At 62.0% G+C, this 15081-nt stretch overlaps 2 protein-coding genes across 3 annotated transcripts; both read left to right on the forward strand.

The window, feature by feature from the left end:
• The first annotated feature begins 21 nt into the window (after positions 1-21).
• On the forward strand, positions 22-11257 carry SF3A2 (splicing factor 3a subunit 2). Of its 2 annotated transcripts, none has more exons than XM_026480982.4 (9): positions 22-95; positions 5204-5368; positions 6571-6642; positions 7663-7709; positions 8181-8290; positions 9431-9480; positions 9561-9701; positions 10171-10239; positions 10351-11257. In XM_026480982.4, exons 2-9 carry the CDS (start codon positions 5243-5245, stop codon positions 11128-11130), a joined length of 1395 nt encoding a protein of 464 aa, XP_026336767.1. In that variant the 5' UTR covers positions 22-95; positions 5204-5242; the 3' UTR covers positions 11131-11257. The 2 variants fall into 2 exon arrangements, with proteins under 2 accessions (XP_026336767.1, XP_026336766.1); XM_026480981.4 differs by lacking the exon at positions 22-95 and adding an exon at positions 287-353.
• A 425-nt stretch (positions 11258-11682) lies between these two features.
• Positions 11683-14906, forward strand: AMH (anti-Mullerian hormone). Its single transcript, XM_026480758.4, has 5 exons — positions 11683-12438; positions 12984-13126; positions 13525-13633; positions 13715-13883; positions 13965-14906. The coding sequence occupies exons 1-5, from the start codon at positions 12006-12008 to the stop codon at positions 14836-14838; spliced, it is 1728 nt and encodes a 575-aa protein (XP_026336543.2). The 5' UTR covers positions 11683-12005; the 3' UTR covers positions 14839-14906.
• Positions 14907-15081: the final 175 nt, after the last annotated feature.

The raw sequence follows: 15081 nt of genomic DNA on the forward strand, positions 1-15081 counted from the left end.
ATAATTGTGCAATAAGCTGGATCGGGGTGGGAACAGAGTAAGGTACCCTCACGATCGGTGGCGCCCTTTACCGACGAGTGAAAGCTGGGCCTCCGGTGAGAACTGACCCCGCGCGAGTTAGGCGTTGAGAGCCTGGTGCGCATGCGCACTTCAAGTGCCGGCCCTTACTCTCAGCCCCGCCCCCATTCCTCGCGCCTGCGGAGCTTTTGGTCTTCCTCGCCGGGCAGAGCGGGCATGCGCACACGGGAGGCCGTTTCCCCTCCCCCCCTTTGACCCCGGAAGTGCTTCCCTAGCACCCGAAGCGCGTGCGCATAACGTATTCGTGGCGGGCGCGGAGTGAGGAGCTGCGCGGGGTGAGGAGGGGCGCGGGCTGAGGGCGGCGGCCCCGGGGCCCTGGCGGCCCCTGACCGCAGCGGACGTGGGCGGCGGGGGGCGCGGGGTGAGGACCGGGTGGCTTTTGGATTCGTGGCGCCCACGGGCCCGAGCTCCTGGGCCGCGCTCCGGGCGGGCCGGGCGAGTCCCGCCTCCTCGGACGTCTGGCCGGCGGCCGGCGGGGTCGGGTCGGGGTCGCGGAGCGCGGAAGCCGCGGTGCCCGCCACTGTGGGGTCCCTGGCTGTGGGCCACCCGAGGAGGGCGTGGGGAAGGCCCGGGCCGGGGTGCTTCGCCCCGCTTCCCCCTCCCCTCTGTTCTCGGAGCTGGCCCTGGCTTGTCCCCGGCGGGGTCTGCGCCGGTGTTAGCAACACCGTCGGAGTTGCGCGTGCGCTGTTCTTCCGCTGCGCTTCTCTGCCCCGAAGCTAAGGTCTTCGTTTTTCCTATTAGCCTGGTTTTCTTGGCCCGGTAGTGATTTTCTCCCTCGAAGCTCTCAACATATTACTCTCTTACCCATTGTATTTCTCCGTGGCTTTAAACAAACTCATGGCTTCCTCGTCCTCTCCCCGTCCACCCCTACCACCACCACAGAAACGCCCCCTCAGAGGCCGGCACACCTGCCCCAGTCTGCACCGGTTGCTGGCAGGGCATCCGAGCAGTTGTCTCGAACTTTCTGTGCGTGTCCCCCGAGTCCGCTTCTGTTCTCATCTGGCCGTGTGTTCCTTTTCCATGGTCGTCTCGGGATGCATCCCGGGGTGGCTTTTGAAGGCATCGATTGACTGATTGAGTTTGAGCCCTGGCACGACCAGAAGTTAGGGTAAAGAATCCATCTTGAAACCGGGAGAAGGTTGCTCACCGCTTGTTCAGTGCTCTTCCGAAAAGCCGGTTCCTCTCCTGGTTTCCCGCCTTTTTTTCTCTGGTCTTTTTCTTTCTTTGTTAGAAACTAAAGGTTTTCTGGGTGCGGTAAGCTTTCCTGATTGTCTTTATTGACAGGCTTTTTGCGTGTTTCTATGGGAGCAAGGAGATTCTCTCAGCCCTGGTTTATTGCCCTTTGGGAACGCTGTCATATTTCTGTGATGATACTTGCTCTGAAATTTCACCTAGGTTTTGTGCTGCCTTTTATTTTTTCCCTTTTTGTTCTCCTTTCGAGAAGATGTAACTTGGACTTCCAAGCTCTCAAATTCAGCTTTTTGTTTGGATCGTTCTATCTTTACTTCACGGAGGTTTTTTTGTTCTGGTTTTAACTCACCTTGTTAACTTTGGGTGTGTTGTTCTGCTTTTGTGGTGTCATAATTTGCCTGGTGTTTAAGGAGGACACTGATGTCGCTGGGGGGGGGAGGGGGTTGGTATGTGGAATTCTTCGTGTCTGTGTGTGTTTGAGTTCCCAGCTTCTCACCTAGTGAGCCTCACTGCCCAGCGACCCTGGGAAGACACTGGTGTTTTCTTTGGGGCATGGGGGACCCCAGCTGTCAGGGTCTGAGAATACCGTCTCTGGCGCTCTTGCTGTGCCCCTGGGCTGGGCTGTGGGCCTCCAGCTGGACCTTCTGGGCAAGGTGTGGGGGAAGGGCAGGTTTTGATGGAGTTCCCTCTTTCAGCCTCGCCGTCATTCCGCTCCCCCACTCTCCAACTCTCTCCCACTGTCCCTGCACCTGTAAGTGAAGTGGCCCTCCATTCCGGTTCTCGTGAGAGTAAAACTGCAGCCTGCCAAGCAGCTGGTCAGGGCCCCTGGGCCCTCCTGGAGGATAGGGATGTTGTGTGCAGTGGGCCACGAGTAACTGGCAGTTTGGGTCTCTGGTACTTACTGGTATCCCTCTGACTTGGTGACCAGTTCAGCGTTTGAGTTCAGTCTCCCTGAGCCCATCACTCTGTCCGCGGGCCCTTTTTGTGCCGCCCCTGGTGCCTGTTCTCCAGGCTGCCGCCAGCATTCGAGGGGCTTATCCCGCTGTTTAAGAAGGAACTGGGCTCCTCACCAAAGTGGTGGGAACTCGGCTTTGTCAGCATCTTTGCCTTCTTTTTTTTTTTTTTTTTTTAAGATCTTTATTTATTTATTTGACAGAGATAGAGACAGCCAGCGAGAGAGGGAACACAAGCAGGGGGAGTGGGAGAGGAAGAAGCAGGCTCCCAGCAGAAGAGCCTGATGTGGGGCTCGATCCCATAACGCCGGGATCAGGCCCTGAGCCGAAGACAGACGCTTAAGCGCTGTGCCACCCATGCACCCCCACATCTTTGCCTTCTGAGTCGCTCTTGTAGCTTTTACCTCTGCCGAGTCACTGTGGGGTGTCCTGGAGGTGTCACCGGTACAACATGTGACAGGAAGTGAGGGCACATCTCTGTCCTGGCCCCTGGAGCTGTCAGTGCCTGCTTCACAGGGAGCACGCAGGTCCCCCCTGAGCCCCAGCCGAACTGGAGAGCACACGCTGCCTTTGTTTTCTTTTTGGGAACAGCCTCCCTGATCTGAGTGAGGTGGCATCCCACTGTGGTTTCGCTAGTGACGCTGAGCAGGCCTTCATCCACCCGTTGGTTGACTGCTGACTTGATCAGAGCACACTCCCACCCTCAAAAGCACCCAGTTTTTGTTGTTCAGGTGAATGCCCTCCTGTAACAGCCTTGAGAAGTGGGTGTTATCTCTCCACAGAGGCCTGTAAGTCACTCAGGAGCTGTGGGAAAGAGACCTCCCATGCCCCTGACTCCTGCTGCGGATCCGTGCTGCCAGGGGAGGCCAGAGGGCCGGGAGTGTCCCTCCTCTTCCCCCGTGGGAGGTTCTGTCACTTCACCCAGAAACCTTGGGTCTCCTGCAGGGCAAGTCAGGTGCTCCACCAGCAGGCGCAGGCAGTGCTCCCTGAGGAGCCTGTGGCCAGGTCTGCCATCGGGAAGCACAGCACTCTGCGCAGACTGCGGCCACAGGCCTCCGTGCGTGTTGGGGTGCAGTTCTCCCTGGTCTCGCGGAAGAAGGTGCAGGTGGCGCCCCGGTGTTCCTGGTCGGGGCTGTCCGGGTAGTGTAGTCTCCTTTTGTCAGGACGAAACGTTCTCTTTCGCAGAGCGCTTGCCATGGTTGCTGGTGCTGGTCTCTCAGGCTTGGCAGCTCTGGGTGGACTCGGGTAATAAAAAGTCAGACCCTGTGACAGGTACAAGTTCCTGGTTCAGCACCCATCTGGGAGGTCGCTTTCCTGGTTCCTGGGTGTGAGGTCTTTGTATGCTCGTCCAGGGAATAAGAACGGGGCCAAAGAGAGGTCTAGATTCCTAGAGTAAGGGGCGACTCCCAGTCACGCTGCAGGTCCACGCAGAGCGGGGCTGCACCTGATGTGTTCCTCTCCTGTGGCCGCTGTGGCCAATCACCACAAAGTCAGTGGTTTAAATGGTACAGGGTTATTACCGTGCAGTTCTGGAGGTCAGAAGTATAAAATGGGGGCGCCTGGCTGGCTCAGTCAGCTAAGTGTTCGACTCTTGATTTCAGCTCAGGTCGTGTTCTCAGGGTTGTGAGATCCAGCCCTGCATCGGGCTTTGCATTCAGTGCAGAGTCTGTTTGAGATTCCACCCCTACCCCATCCCTTCGCTTCTTCTGTTTTTTCTTTAAAATAAGTAGATCATTAAACCATTTTTTTTTAAAGATTTTATTTATTTATGTGACAGCCAGCGATAGAGGGAACACAGCAGGGGAGTGGGAGAGGAAGAAGCAGGCTCCCAGCCGAGGGGCCCGATGTGGGACTCGATCCCGGAACGCCGGGATCACGCCCTGAGCCGAAGGCAGACGCTTAACGACTGCGCTACCCAGGCGCTCCTTTTTCTAAGTATAAAATGGAGAGTTGTGTTCCCCTGGGACCCCAGTAAGACCTGGCTTCTGCCTTTTCCTGCTTCTGGGGGCACCAGATCCCTGGCCCACGGCACCTCCTCCATCTTTACCTCCAGCACCTCCATCCTCACCTCTGCCCGTCTCTAGGACTCCCTCCCTCTGCCTCCCTTTCGTGAGGACCTCGTGAGGACACTGGGCCCCCTGGGAACCCAGGCTCACCCCCACCTTGGGGGGTCTTGACTTGCCTGCCCCTGCCAGGTCCTTTTTGCCATTTATGGTTCCATATTCTTGGGTTTCAAGGATTAGAATGGGGACGTCTTTGTGGGGTCATATTCACTCCTGGGCCCCATTCCTGTGAGCTCATCTCTACAGAGACAAGATATGGTGGGTTTAAGCCAGGGGCCTGGGGCTGACACTGACCAAGTCAAGAGGGAGAGTGTACGGGGCCAGAGGGAGGTGCGTGGAGGTTGGGTCTGAGCACGTGGGAAGCACAGTAGTAGGTAATGGAACCAGGCTATTTAGGGTTCAGGGAGCCTTCCTTGGCCACAGAGAGGTCTTGAATCTCTCTTGAGTATTAGGCAAAAGATGCAGGTAGGTAGATGGATGGATAGACGTCTTTCTTGCCTTCAGCAGACTTACAGCTGAGTCACAGAGTAGAATTTAGCTTGGGAGAATGGAGTGTAGACAAGCAGAAAGAATTCAGAGGAGTGCACACTGTGTACTTAGGCAGTCCAGGAAAGCTTCCTGAAGGAGGTGAGACTTGTTGGTGAGAGAACTGGGCCGCCTCTTCCCCGTTGCCGTTTTGGGTCTGTGAGCTTTTACACTTCTCGGGCTGCAGTTTCCAGTTCTCCCCCACAGTCATTCACAGACGCCCCACTTGTCCTTGTTCATCCTTATTCCTGGTTTGTGTGTCCTTGGGCCACCATGGGCCCTTAGTCTCCTGGAAGATAGGCAGGGAAGAGGAGGCTGAGAAAGGGGGTCTTGGCCTGCCCTGTCCGCCAGGCGGTGTCTTGTGCTCTCACAGCTTCCCCTTTGGCCCTGCAGGTCCCTCTACCCGTCTGGTAAAGCCCCAACGCCCTCACCATGGACTTCCAGCATCGCCCCGGGGGTAAGACCGGGAGTGGAGGCGTGGCCTCCTCCTCGGAGAGCAACCGAGACCGCAGGGAGCGCCTCCGGCAGCTGGCCCTGGAGACCATCGACATCAACAAGGTTGGTTGAACTGCGGGCCAGCAGGTCCCTCCCATCTCGTGGCCCCTCCCTCTCCCTTCTGTCCACGGAGCCGAGTTCAGTATACGCTGCACCTGGTGCCCTTGGCCTTGGGGTCCTGGTCTGTAGTCGAGGGAACTTGATTTAGAGCAGCTCCTGCTGTCTACTCCAGAGACCACCTGCTGTTCAAAGAGGCCTTTTATTGCACAAAGTTTTTGGTTTTGTTGGATTTACCAGAGATGTAGAGAATTATCAGTGGCGAGGGCCCTGACAGCATCATGTGAGTTGATATCCGCTGTAAGCAGCAGAGGGCAACATTTCTTTTGGGTCTGCGCAGCTGTAGGTAGACCAGAGTCTCACTGTTGGCACTTCAGGCGTTTAGGGCCAGAACATTCTGGGCAGCATCTCTGGGTCTCAGCCACTCAGTGCTAGGAGCATCCCAGTTGTGAGGACTACAGATGTGCCCAGACATCACCCAGTGTTGCCTGGGGGCAGTCGCCCTGGGCGGGACCCCCAGCGGTCAGTGTGTGGTTCTGCTTAGACTTTGAACCCCTGACATGTGTTGAGCCCTCACCTCTGAGATTAGTTCTGTTACCTTCCTCTCGAGGAAACAAGGCAAGACTGTCATTGCCAAAGATGGCTTGGCCACCGGGCAGTGCAGTTAGGGTTTGAACCCCAGCTGGTGTGCTCTATGCTTGGGGTCAGAAGCGCTTACCCTGTGGCCTTTGTTTATGGAAAGTCACCTGTCTGGCCTGGGAACCCCGCACGCAGAGACAGGGACCTCCGTGGGCCTTTGTTACAGCCCGTTCACTGCTGTTCTTCTAGCACCTGGCTTGTGCGCTGGTGTTTGGCGCAGCGGCGTGGTTGGTAACAGATCCCTGTCCTGGCCCGGGAGGTGGGCGCCCAGCAGTGCTGTTTTGGCTTTGCTGCCGTCTAGGCCCAGAACTGCTTCAGAAGTGGGGACAGCACCAGCATTGTTGGCCCCCACCCCTGCCAGGTTGCCTGGGTCCGTCAGCAGGCCCTGCAGGGCCCTGGCCGCCCCAGTCTTGTGTCCTCGGAACAGCTGCCCAGGAGGAAAGCAGCGACCCTCTCTGCCAGTTGAGGGAGGGCTGTGCTGCTTAGATGAAGAGAGAGCCTTGGCTCCTCACAGCGGGCAGGGACCATGGGGTGTGGCTGCGGCTAACGGGGTGTGTCTCCCTGCACAGGACCCGTACTTCATGAAAAACCATCTGGGCTCCTACGAGTGCAAGCTGTGTCTGACCCTGCACAACAATGAGGTGCGTTCTCCGCGCTGGGCAGGGCTCTGCTGCTCCGCCGCCACCGGCGTGGTGCAGATGCCGCCAGCCCGTCCCTGCTCCGGCAGGGCTCGCCGTTCCCATCCCTGTGCCATCGCGCTCTCCCTGTTAATTCTGGGACGTCATTCAGAGCGTGGCCGGGGGCGGCGGGGCTCAGGTCTGCTCGCTCACCAGCCTGCGCCCCAGAGCCTGCCGCCGCCGCAGTGGGTGTATGGGGGTCCCTCCAGCCCACTTCTCCTGAACACCGTCAGTGCCGATCCCATGTGAACGCATGCCTGCAGGCATGGGGCAGGCACGATCCGGACGTTCTAGGTCCAGGTTTTGAGATCTCGTTGATGTGGCTTTAGGTTATTTCTTTCAACGACCCTAAGATCGTCCCAGCGATGGTCTAATGAGTGCTCATGTGGTCCTGATTCAGTAACAAATACATTTTGTTTGTCCTTTTCCACGCTATCAAAGGCCTGGTGGTTTTTCGGTTTGTGCACAAGTAGTGCTGAGTTGGCCAGTCTCGTATGTCAGGGTCTGTCCCCTTAGCGCTGCTGGCATCAGAGCCGGGCCATTCTCCGGGGGCTGCTGAGCAGCGTCCCCTAGTCGTGACGACCACAGACATGCCCAGACGTGGCCCAGTGTCCCTCTGCTGGTCCAGAAAAACGTAAAGTTTATCTTGCTCTCTGGGGAGAGGTCCCCTGGGCTGTGGTCAGAACGGACGCACAGGGTCACAGGGCACGTTCACTTGGGGGTCCACCGGCTGGTGCCACGTGGTCTCCACCGTCCAGCCAGGTCCGCTAAGCTCCCCGCCATGGCAGGCACTGAGACGTGCCGTGTCCCACACGCCATGACCACTAAGACTTTCTCTTAGGCTGTGTGTGCGTTTCGTTGCACTTTGTGTAAACCCCCTGGACCTTGTTCATCCTCCGGTGGCCTGGTGGACGGGCTGGTTCTGCCTCTTGGCCCGCCCCCACCACCTTGTCTTGAGTCATCTGTGTGCTTTTCCCACTGCAGGGGAGCTACCTGGCACATACGCAAGGGAAGAAGCATCAGACCAACTTGTGAGTACCTCAGGCCCCTTCCAGTGCCCAGGCCTCCGAGGTAGACGAGGCGTCACTTGCGTCCGTCGGGGTGAGGTGGTCTCGAGCCAGCCCAGCCGTGCGTGCCTTGGGGCTGAGTAGAGGGTGGATGCCAGGGGAGGTGGGAGGTGCTCTTTCCGCAGCGATTAAGCTAACTGATCTTGCTTGAGCGTGAGGCTTCTGGGACACGAGAGGAAAAAGGTTAGGGTTCACAGAAGACTCCCTAGTAAGGGACAGCAGGAAACATGACAAGAAGAGAGGGGTGTCCTGAGCTTGTCTCATCCCCACTTCATGCAAACCCCAGGACCCCTAGCCAACCCCCCCCCCCATACCCCTGGCCTCTCAGACAAACTCCAAGGTCAGTGTGGGGGTTGGACAACTCCCAGCACCTGGGCTTGTGGCCTTGGCAGCCTGTGTGGAGGGGCCACAGCACCGTATGCATCCCGCCTGCAGGGCCCGGCGAGCCGCCAAGGAGGCCAAGGAGGCCCCCGCCCAGCCGGCGCCAGAAAAGGTCAAGGTGGAGGTGAAGAAGTTTGTGAAGATTGGCCGCCCTGGCTACAAAGGTAGTTCTGTCTGGGAGTGTGGTCTGTCCTGAGCCTGAATGAGCCCTTTGCCCCCGACCCCCAGCCCCCGTCCTTGAGCCCCATGGAGACTATTGTTCTCTGGCCTTTGAAGCAGGGGCCCTCCCTCGCCCACACCTCTCCTGGTGGTCCATCAGAAGGATCGGGCTGGGATGGGCCCCCCAGCCTGGTCCACTAGTGGCCCTGGGCCCCACCTTTCATGTGAACTTCCCCAAACCACCAAATCACAGTGTCAGGGCTTCCCTTGCACCCTTTGTGCCTTATCCCGGTGTTTGGGGAGCTAGCGATAGTTTACAGTCCTTGTGAGGATGAGTGGCCATGGGGGAGGGGCCCGTGAGTCCCTTTCCTTTGACCTTGGGGAGGAGGAGGGGGAAGGTCCGTTAAGAAACCACTTGCTCAGTGGAACCACTGGGCAGAGAGGAGGGTTTCTGGATCACCTGCCAGAAAGTTGGTTAAGTGGCTCAATTAGAATGTAGAGAACTGTGTTCCTGGGAGTTAGAAAGGAAGAAAAAGCTATCAGACAGATGTGCTAAATAAAAGTAGAGAAACCATGTGGGTGACTGGCATTCAGGCAGGACACAGCAGTGCAAAGGCCCTGGGCCAGGTCTGCATCATAAGCTAGGGCTGGGATGACAGGATCCTTGTGGGGAGGCTACCAAAAGTCTTCTGGCCGTAATCGGGCATCTGGTGTGTCTCCTGAGTAAAGCAGGGGGACGCTTGAGGGCTTAAGGGGGAGTGCGGCATGCCTCGGAGCTGTATGGAGAGCAGCCTGGAAGTGGGGGCACAGCCTCTGGAGGCTTGGCGGCAGACCTCTCATGCGAAGGGCACCCTCCCAGTCACCGGGGTACAGACCTCCCTTGCCTTACGTACACAGCGTGCCCAGTCCGGAGCTCCTGCACGGTGCGGCCCCGGGCCTCCAGGTGAGGGCAACAGTGCCCACTCCTGCCCGCGCCCCTACCTGTTATCTCAGGCAGGGACTCTCCTGGCCCTGGGTGGCAGCCACCTGAGTACAGGTCCCCTGGGGTCCCGTCCTCCCATTTGTGGGTGGCATTAGCCATACCCGTGGCCCTTAGCCTCAGGGAGGACAAGTTGGCCTGAACTAGAGACCCTCATGTGTTGCAGTGACCAAGCAGAGGGACACCGAGATGGGCCAGCAGAGCCTCCTCTTCCAGGTAAGCTGGGGCCTGGCACCCGACCGTGAGGGCGGGCGGTCCTTCGAAAGGCAGCGCTGCCACCGGCTGTGTCCCCGCAGATTGACTACCCTGAGATCGCCGAGGGCATCATGCCCCGCCATCGCTTCATGTCTGCCTATGAGCAGAGGATCGAGCCTCCTGACCGGCGTTGGCAGTACCTGCTGATGGCTGCCGAGCCCTACGAGACCATCGCCTTCAAGGTAGTGCCCACGGGGTCCCCAGATGCACCACGCTGTGCTGAGCGGCCAGTTGCTGGCCCTCCGGCCTGCTCCACAGGCGTGCCATCAGTGGGTCCTTGCCTCTGGAAGGCTGGGAAAGGACGTGAGGGTTGGGGGCTGGGCGTCCTGAGGTCGGGTGCCCTTAGCCATAAGAGGCCCTCGTGGCCAGGCTGTTCAGGGATCCCATAGCCTCGTCCTGCTCCTCCGTCTCGTCCTGGGCCCGCACGGATGAGAGCACAAATCACAGCTTCCACCAGGGGGCAGGGTTGCTAAGGAGCGGGGCTTGTCTGCTACCCCAGAACTGAATGGTGTCCCCCTGCTGGGCCTTTGCTGGGCCAAAGGGCAGTCACCTGCCTGGGAGGCTGGCACCTCGCACTCCATTGAGCTTCCTGCCCGGACGTGAGGGCCGTGGTGGTCCTAAAGGCCCCCGTCTGCCCCCCTCCCCACGCAGGTGCCAAGCAGGGAGATCGATAAGGCTGAAGGCAAGTTTTGGACTCACTGGAATCGGGAAACCAAGCAGGTAGGTCGGTCTGGCTGCAGGCTGTTCTGGGGCCTTCGATGGGTGCCTTGGCTGGCCTGTCCCTTCCCCCAGGGCCCCAAAGGCCCCACTCAGCCTCTTCTATTTCTCCAGTTTTTCCTGCAGTTCCACTTCAAGATGGAGAAGCCACCAGCCCCACCGAGCCTCCCTGCTGGGCCTCCTGGGGTGAAGAGACCCCCACCCCCCCTGATGAATGGTTTGCCCCCCCGGCCACCTCTGCCGGAGTCTTTGCCCCCACCACCTCCGGGAGGCCTGCCTCTGCCACCCATGCCGCCCAGTGGGCCTGCACCCTCAGGGCCACCGGGCCCTCCCCAGCTGCCCCCACCAGCTCCTGGGGTCCACCCCCCAGCACCAGGGGTCCACCCCCCAACATCTGGGGTCCATCCCCCAGCACCAGGAGTCCATCCCCCAGCTCCCGGGGTTCACCCCCCAGCACCAGTGGTCCACCCACCAACATCTGGGGTCCACCCACCAGCTCCGGGTGTCCACCCTCCAGCCCCAGGGGTCCACCCCCCTGCCCCGGGCGTCCATCCTCCCCCATCTGCTGGGGTTCACCCCCAGGCCCCAGGGGTACATCCCCCAGCTCCCGCGGTTCACCCCCAGGCCCCAGGGGTCCACCCAGCAGCTCCTGGGGTCCATCCACCGGCCCCAGGGATCCATCCCCAGGCTCCTGGGGTCCACCCCCCACCTCCTGGGGTCCACCCATCGGCTCCTGGGGTCCATCCTCCAGCTCCTGGGGTCCACCCCCAGCCTCCTGTAGTTCACCCCTCAAATCCTGGGGTGCATCCCCCAACTCCCATGCCCCCGATGCTGAGGCCCCCACTGCCCTCCGAAGGTCCTGGGAACATTCCACCCCCTCCCCCAGCCAACTGAAAAGTGGCCCCTTCTCTAGGCAAGTCTGCTGTTGTGTTTTCTTGTATGTTTCCCTTCAGATCTGAGTTTGGTGTGTTTGTCCGGGGCTGTTTTGTGTCCCCGGTGCTCATTAAACGCCTCCCCAACACCTGGGCTGAGCTGCTGTGTTGGTGGCTGGGGGGCGATGGGGCAGAGGTGTGGGGGCACCCACTCTCTGTTGACGAACACCTGCAGTGTCCCCCCACTGCACCCAGGGGCTGCTCGGGTGGGGCGTTGGTGTCCGTGTGCCCTGCAGGACGCTGGTGGGTGAGGACAGGCCCAGCCAGCCAGCAGTGGGTCTGGGATCTCCTTCATGAGGAGGGCAGAGCTGCGGCTGCTCGCTCTTGGGGACAGTGCGGGGGAGCATTTGGGGAGCCCCAGCTGAGTTGGGGGACTGCCTGGGCCCACCCCCCCCCCCAGCAGTCTGAACACCAAGACACGGGGTCCCCATCAGAGCCCAGTGCCAAGTTCTCTGGGGCATCCGCCCTCTGCCCTGGTCCAGGCCTGTGCCCCCCCCCCCCCCGGCCATGATCCCAGAGCTGTTGATAGTCTGGGGCGACACTCCCTGCTCCTGTTCCTGCTCCCATCTCCGGGGGGGGGAAGACCTCTTCAAGGACAGGCCTTTGACAAGTTGGTCACAGGCTGCACCTTCTATCATGGGTAGGAAGATAGGCAGTGAGGCCGGAACAGAAGGGGCTTTGAGAGCAAGCTTCCCAGCCTGTCCCAGGCCATGGTGGGGCGCCAGGCACTGGTCCCCAAGGTCACATCCCAGGAGGAGATAGGGGCTGCTGTCCTGCACAAACAGCCTGGGCTCTCCCCATATAAGCCAGAGCCGCCCAGCCCTCCCGGCAGCCAGGATGTGGGCTCTGCCGCTCCGGCCGCCGGCCCTGGTACTGCTGGTGATGGGGCCCCTGCTGGGAGCCGGGGCCCCCAGAGGAGAGGGCTCCAGCGCCCCAGCCTCGCCTGGAGAGCCAGGCACTGGGGGGCTCATCTTCCACCAAGACTGGGACTGGCCGCTAGGCAGCCCACAAGACCCCCTGTGCCTGGTGACCCTGGACCAGACTGGCAACAGGAGCAGCACCCTGCTTCGGGTGGCGGGGGCCCTGAGAGGCTACGAGCACGCCTTCCTCGAGGTTGTGCAGCAGGCGCGCTGGGGCCCCCGTGACCTGGCCGCCCTCGGGGTCTGCACCGCCAGCGCAGGGCAGCCCGGCCTGCTCCGTCTGCGGCAGCTGCAGGCGTGGCTGGGGGAGCCCAGGGGGCGGCGGCTGGCGGTGCTGCACCTGCAGGAAGGTAGGTGGGGGGCCGCGCCGTGAGCTGGGCTGGGGGTCTGGCTCCGGTCTCCTGAGAAGGGAGATGGCCACACTCTCAAGACCGGGCGCTGCCAGGGCCCCAGCTGCAGACCCCTCCCCGGGCTCCTCGAAGCCCCAAAGCTTGGCTCCCCAACCCACCCACTCCCGCACTTCTGGGGAAGGAGCCCAAGGGAGTGGGGCCAGCCCACCTTAAGGTCCAGCCGAGGGAGGCCTCCCCTGCGCCCCGGGCATCCCTGCTGTGCGAGCTGGCCTGTCCCCGGGAGCCACTGGCCTCAGACCCACTGGGGGAATGGGCCTCCCCCAACAGATAGCCCCAGACAGAGACCCCAGGGAGTCAGGGGTGACCTGTGGCAGCCTTGCCACCCACCCTGTCGAATGACCGGTGTCAGACCTCTTCCGCCAGGTCCCCAAGGCTCCCAGTTGAGGTGGGGGGTTCTCCCTGCCAGAATGCAAGATGGGCTTTGGGGAGGGGCTTGGGCTTCAGTGGCTCAGGTGTCGTCCCCTCCCTGTCTATTCTGGCCACAGTGACCTGGGAGCCAACATTCTCACTGAAGTTCCAGGACCCCCCACCTGGAGGAGCCAGTCCCCTAGAGCTGGCGCTGCTGGTGCTGTACCCCGGGCCTGGTCCTGAGGTCACTGTCACAGGGACTGGGCTGCCAGGCACCCAGGTACCAGGGCACTGAATGGGCCTGTTCCCGGGGCCTCCAGGGGCCCTCGCCCAGCAGAGGAGGGGGAGTGGGAGTGGTGGGGTGGTTTTTTTTTTTTAAGATTTTATTTATTTGAGAGAGAGCTGGGGGAGAGAGGAGGGGGGAGAGGGGTGCAGAGGGAGAGGGAGAAGCAGGCTCCCTGCTGAGCAGAGAGGCCGATGAAGGGGCAGGGCTCTATCCCAGGACTGCGGGATCGTGACCTGAGCCAAAGGCAGACACCCAACCAACTGAGCCTCCCAAGCGCCCCAGGAATGGGGTTTTAAAACCGAACAAGGTCCCAAGTGTCCTGGTTAGGCTGCGGGCAGAGCAGGGCTGGCATTCTCACCCCACCCAGTTTGGCTGAGCCCCCATCTCCACAGAACCTTTGCTGGTCCCGGGACACACGCTACCTAGTGCTGGCCGTGGACCACCCAGCGGGGGCCTGGCACAGCCCTGGGGTCACCCTGACCCTGCAACCCCGAGGCGATGGTAGGCTCCCAAAGAAGGGGACCTGGCAAGGGCAGGCTGCTCTTGGCCCCCAAACACTAAGCCACCCCCGGGTCCCGCCAGGCCACGCGGGTGCACCCCTGAGCACCCCCCAGCTGCAGGAGCTGCTGTTCGGCCACGACCCCCGCTGCTTTACACGGATGACCCCGGCCCTGCTCCTGCTGCCACCGCCTGGGCCCACACCAATGCCCGCACATGGCCTCCTGGACCAAGTGCCCTTCCCACCACCCAGGTGTGCGCGCGCCCAGGTTGGGGGGGGGGCAATAGAGGAAGAACCTTGTACCTGCTCATACCTCCCAACTCCGCCCTCCAGGCCCTCCCAGGAGCAGGAGCCCAAGGAGCCACCGCCCAGCGCAGACCCCTTCCTGGAGACGCTCACGCGCCTGGTGCGCGCCCTGCGGGGGCCCCCGGCTAAAGCCTCGCCGCCGCGCCTGGCCCTGGACCCGGGCGCGCTGGCCGGCTTCCCGCAGGGCCTCGTCAACCTGTCCGACCCCGCGACACAGGAGCGCCTGCTCGACGGGGAGGAGCCGCTGCTGCTGCTGCTGCCACCCTCCACGGCCGCGGCCGGGGACCCCGCGCCACTGCAGGGCCCCGAGTCCGTGCCCTGGGCCGCGGGCCTAGGGCATCGCGTGGCCGCCGAGCTGCGGGCCGCGGCCGCCGAGCTCCGCGAGCTCCCGGGGCTGCCCCCGGCCGCCACGCCGCTGCTGGAGCGCCTGCTCGCGCTCTGCCCCGGGGACTCGGGGGACCCCGGCGGCCCGGGCGGCCCACTGCGCGCGCTGCTGCTGCTCAAAGCGCTGCAGGCTCTGCGCGCCGAGTGGCGGGGGCGCGAGCGGAGCGGGCCCCCACGGGCACAGCGCAGCGCGGGGGCCGGGGCGGCGGACGGGCCGTGCGCGCTGCGCGAGCTGAGCGTCGACCTGCGCGCCGAGCGCTCCGTGCTCATCCCCGAGACGTACCAGGCCAACAACTGCCAGGGCGCGTGCGGCTGGCCGCAGTCCGACCGCAACCCGCGCTACGGCAACCACGCGGTGCTGCTGCTCAAGATGCAGGCCCGCGGCGCCGCCCTGGCGCGCGCCCCGTGCTGCGTGCCCACTGCCTACGCCGGCAAGCTCCTCGTCAGCCTGTCGGAGGAGCGCATCCGCGCGCACCACGTGCCCAACATGGTGGCCACTGAGTGCGGCTGCCGGTGACCCCGCGCCGCGCCGCGAGTGGCGTCCCCGCCCGTATTTATTCGGACCCCAACTATCGCCCCAATAAAGCCCAGCAAGCACTAGCCGATGTGTACGTGCGTGTAGGGACAGGCGGGGGCCTCCTCCTGGCCGGCTGTCCCTTGGGGGTGGGGCGGGGTCATCCCCGACGGCGCCACTGCCTCGACTCCCGCCCCCACGCCACCTCCGCGCCTGGAGCTTCCACATCCGCCATTCGGGCCCGGC

This window comes from Ursus arctos, unplaced genomic scaffold (assembly GCF_023065955.2).
Source record: "Ursus arctos isolate Adak ecotype North America unplaced genomic scaffold, UrsArc2.0 scaffold_14, whole genome shotgun sequence".
In the NCBI taxonomy this organism is placed as follows: Eukaryota; Metazoa; Chordata; class Mammalia; order Carnivora; family Ursidae; genus Ursus; species Ursus arctos.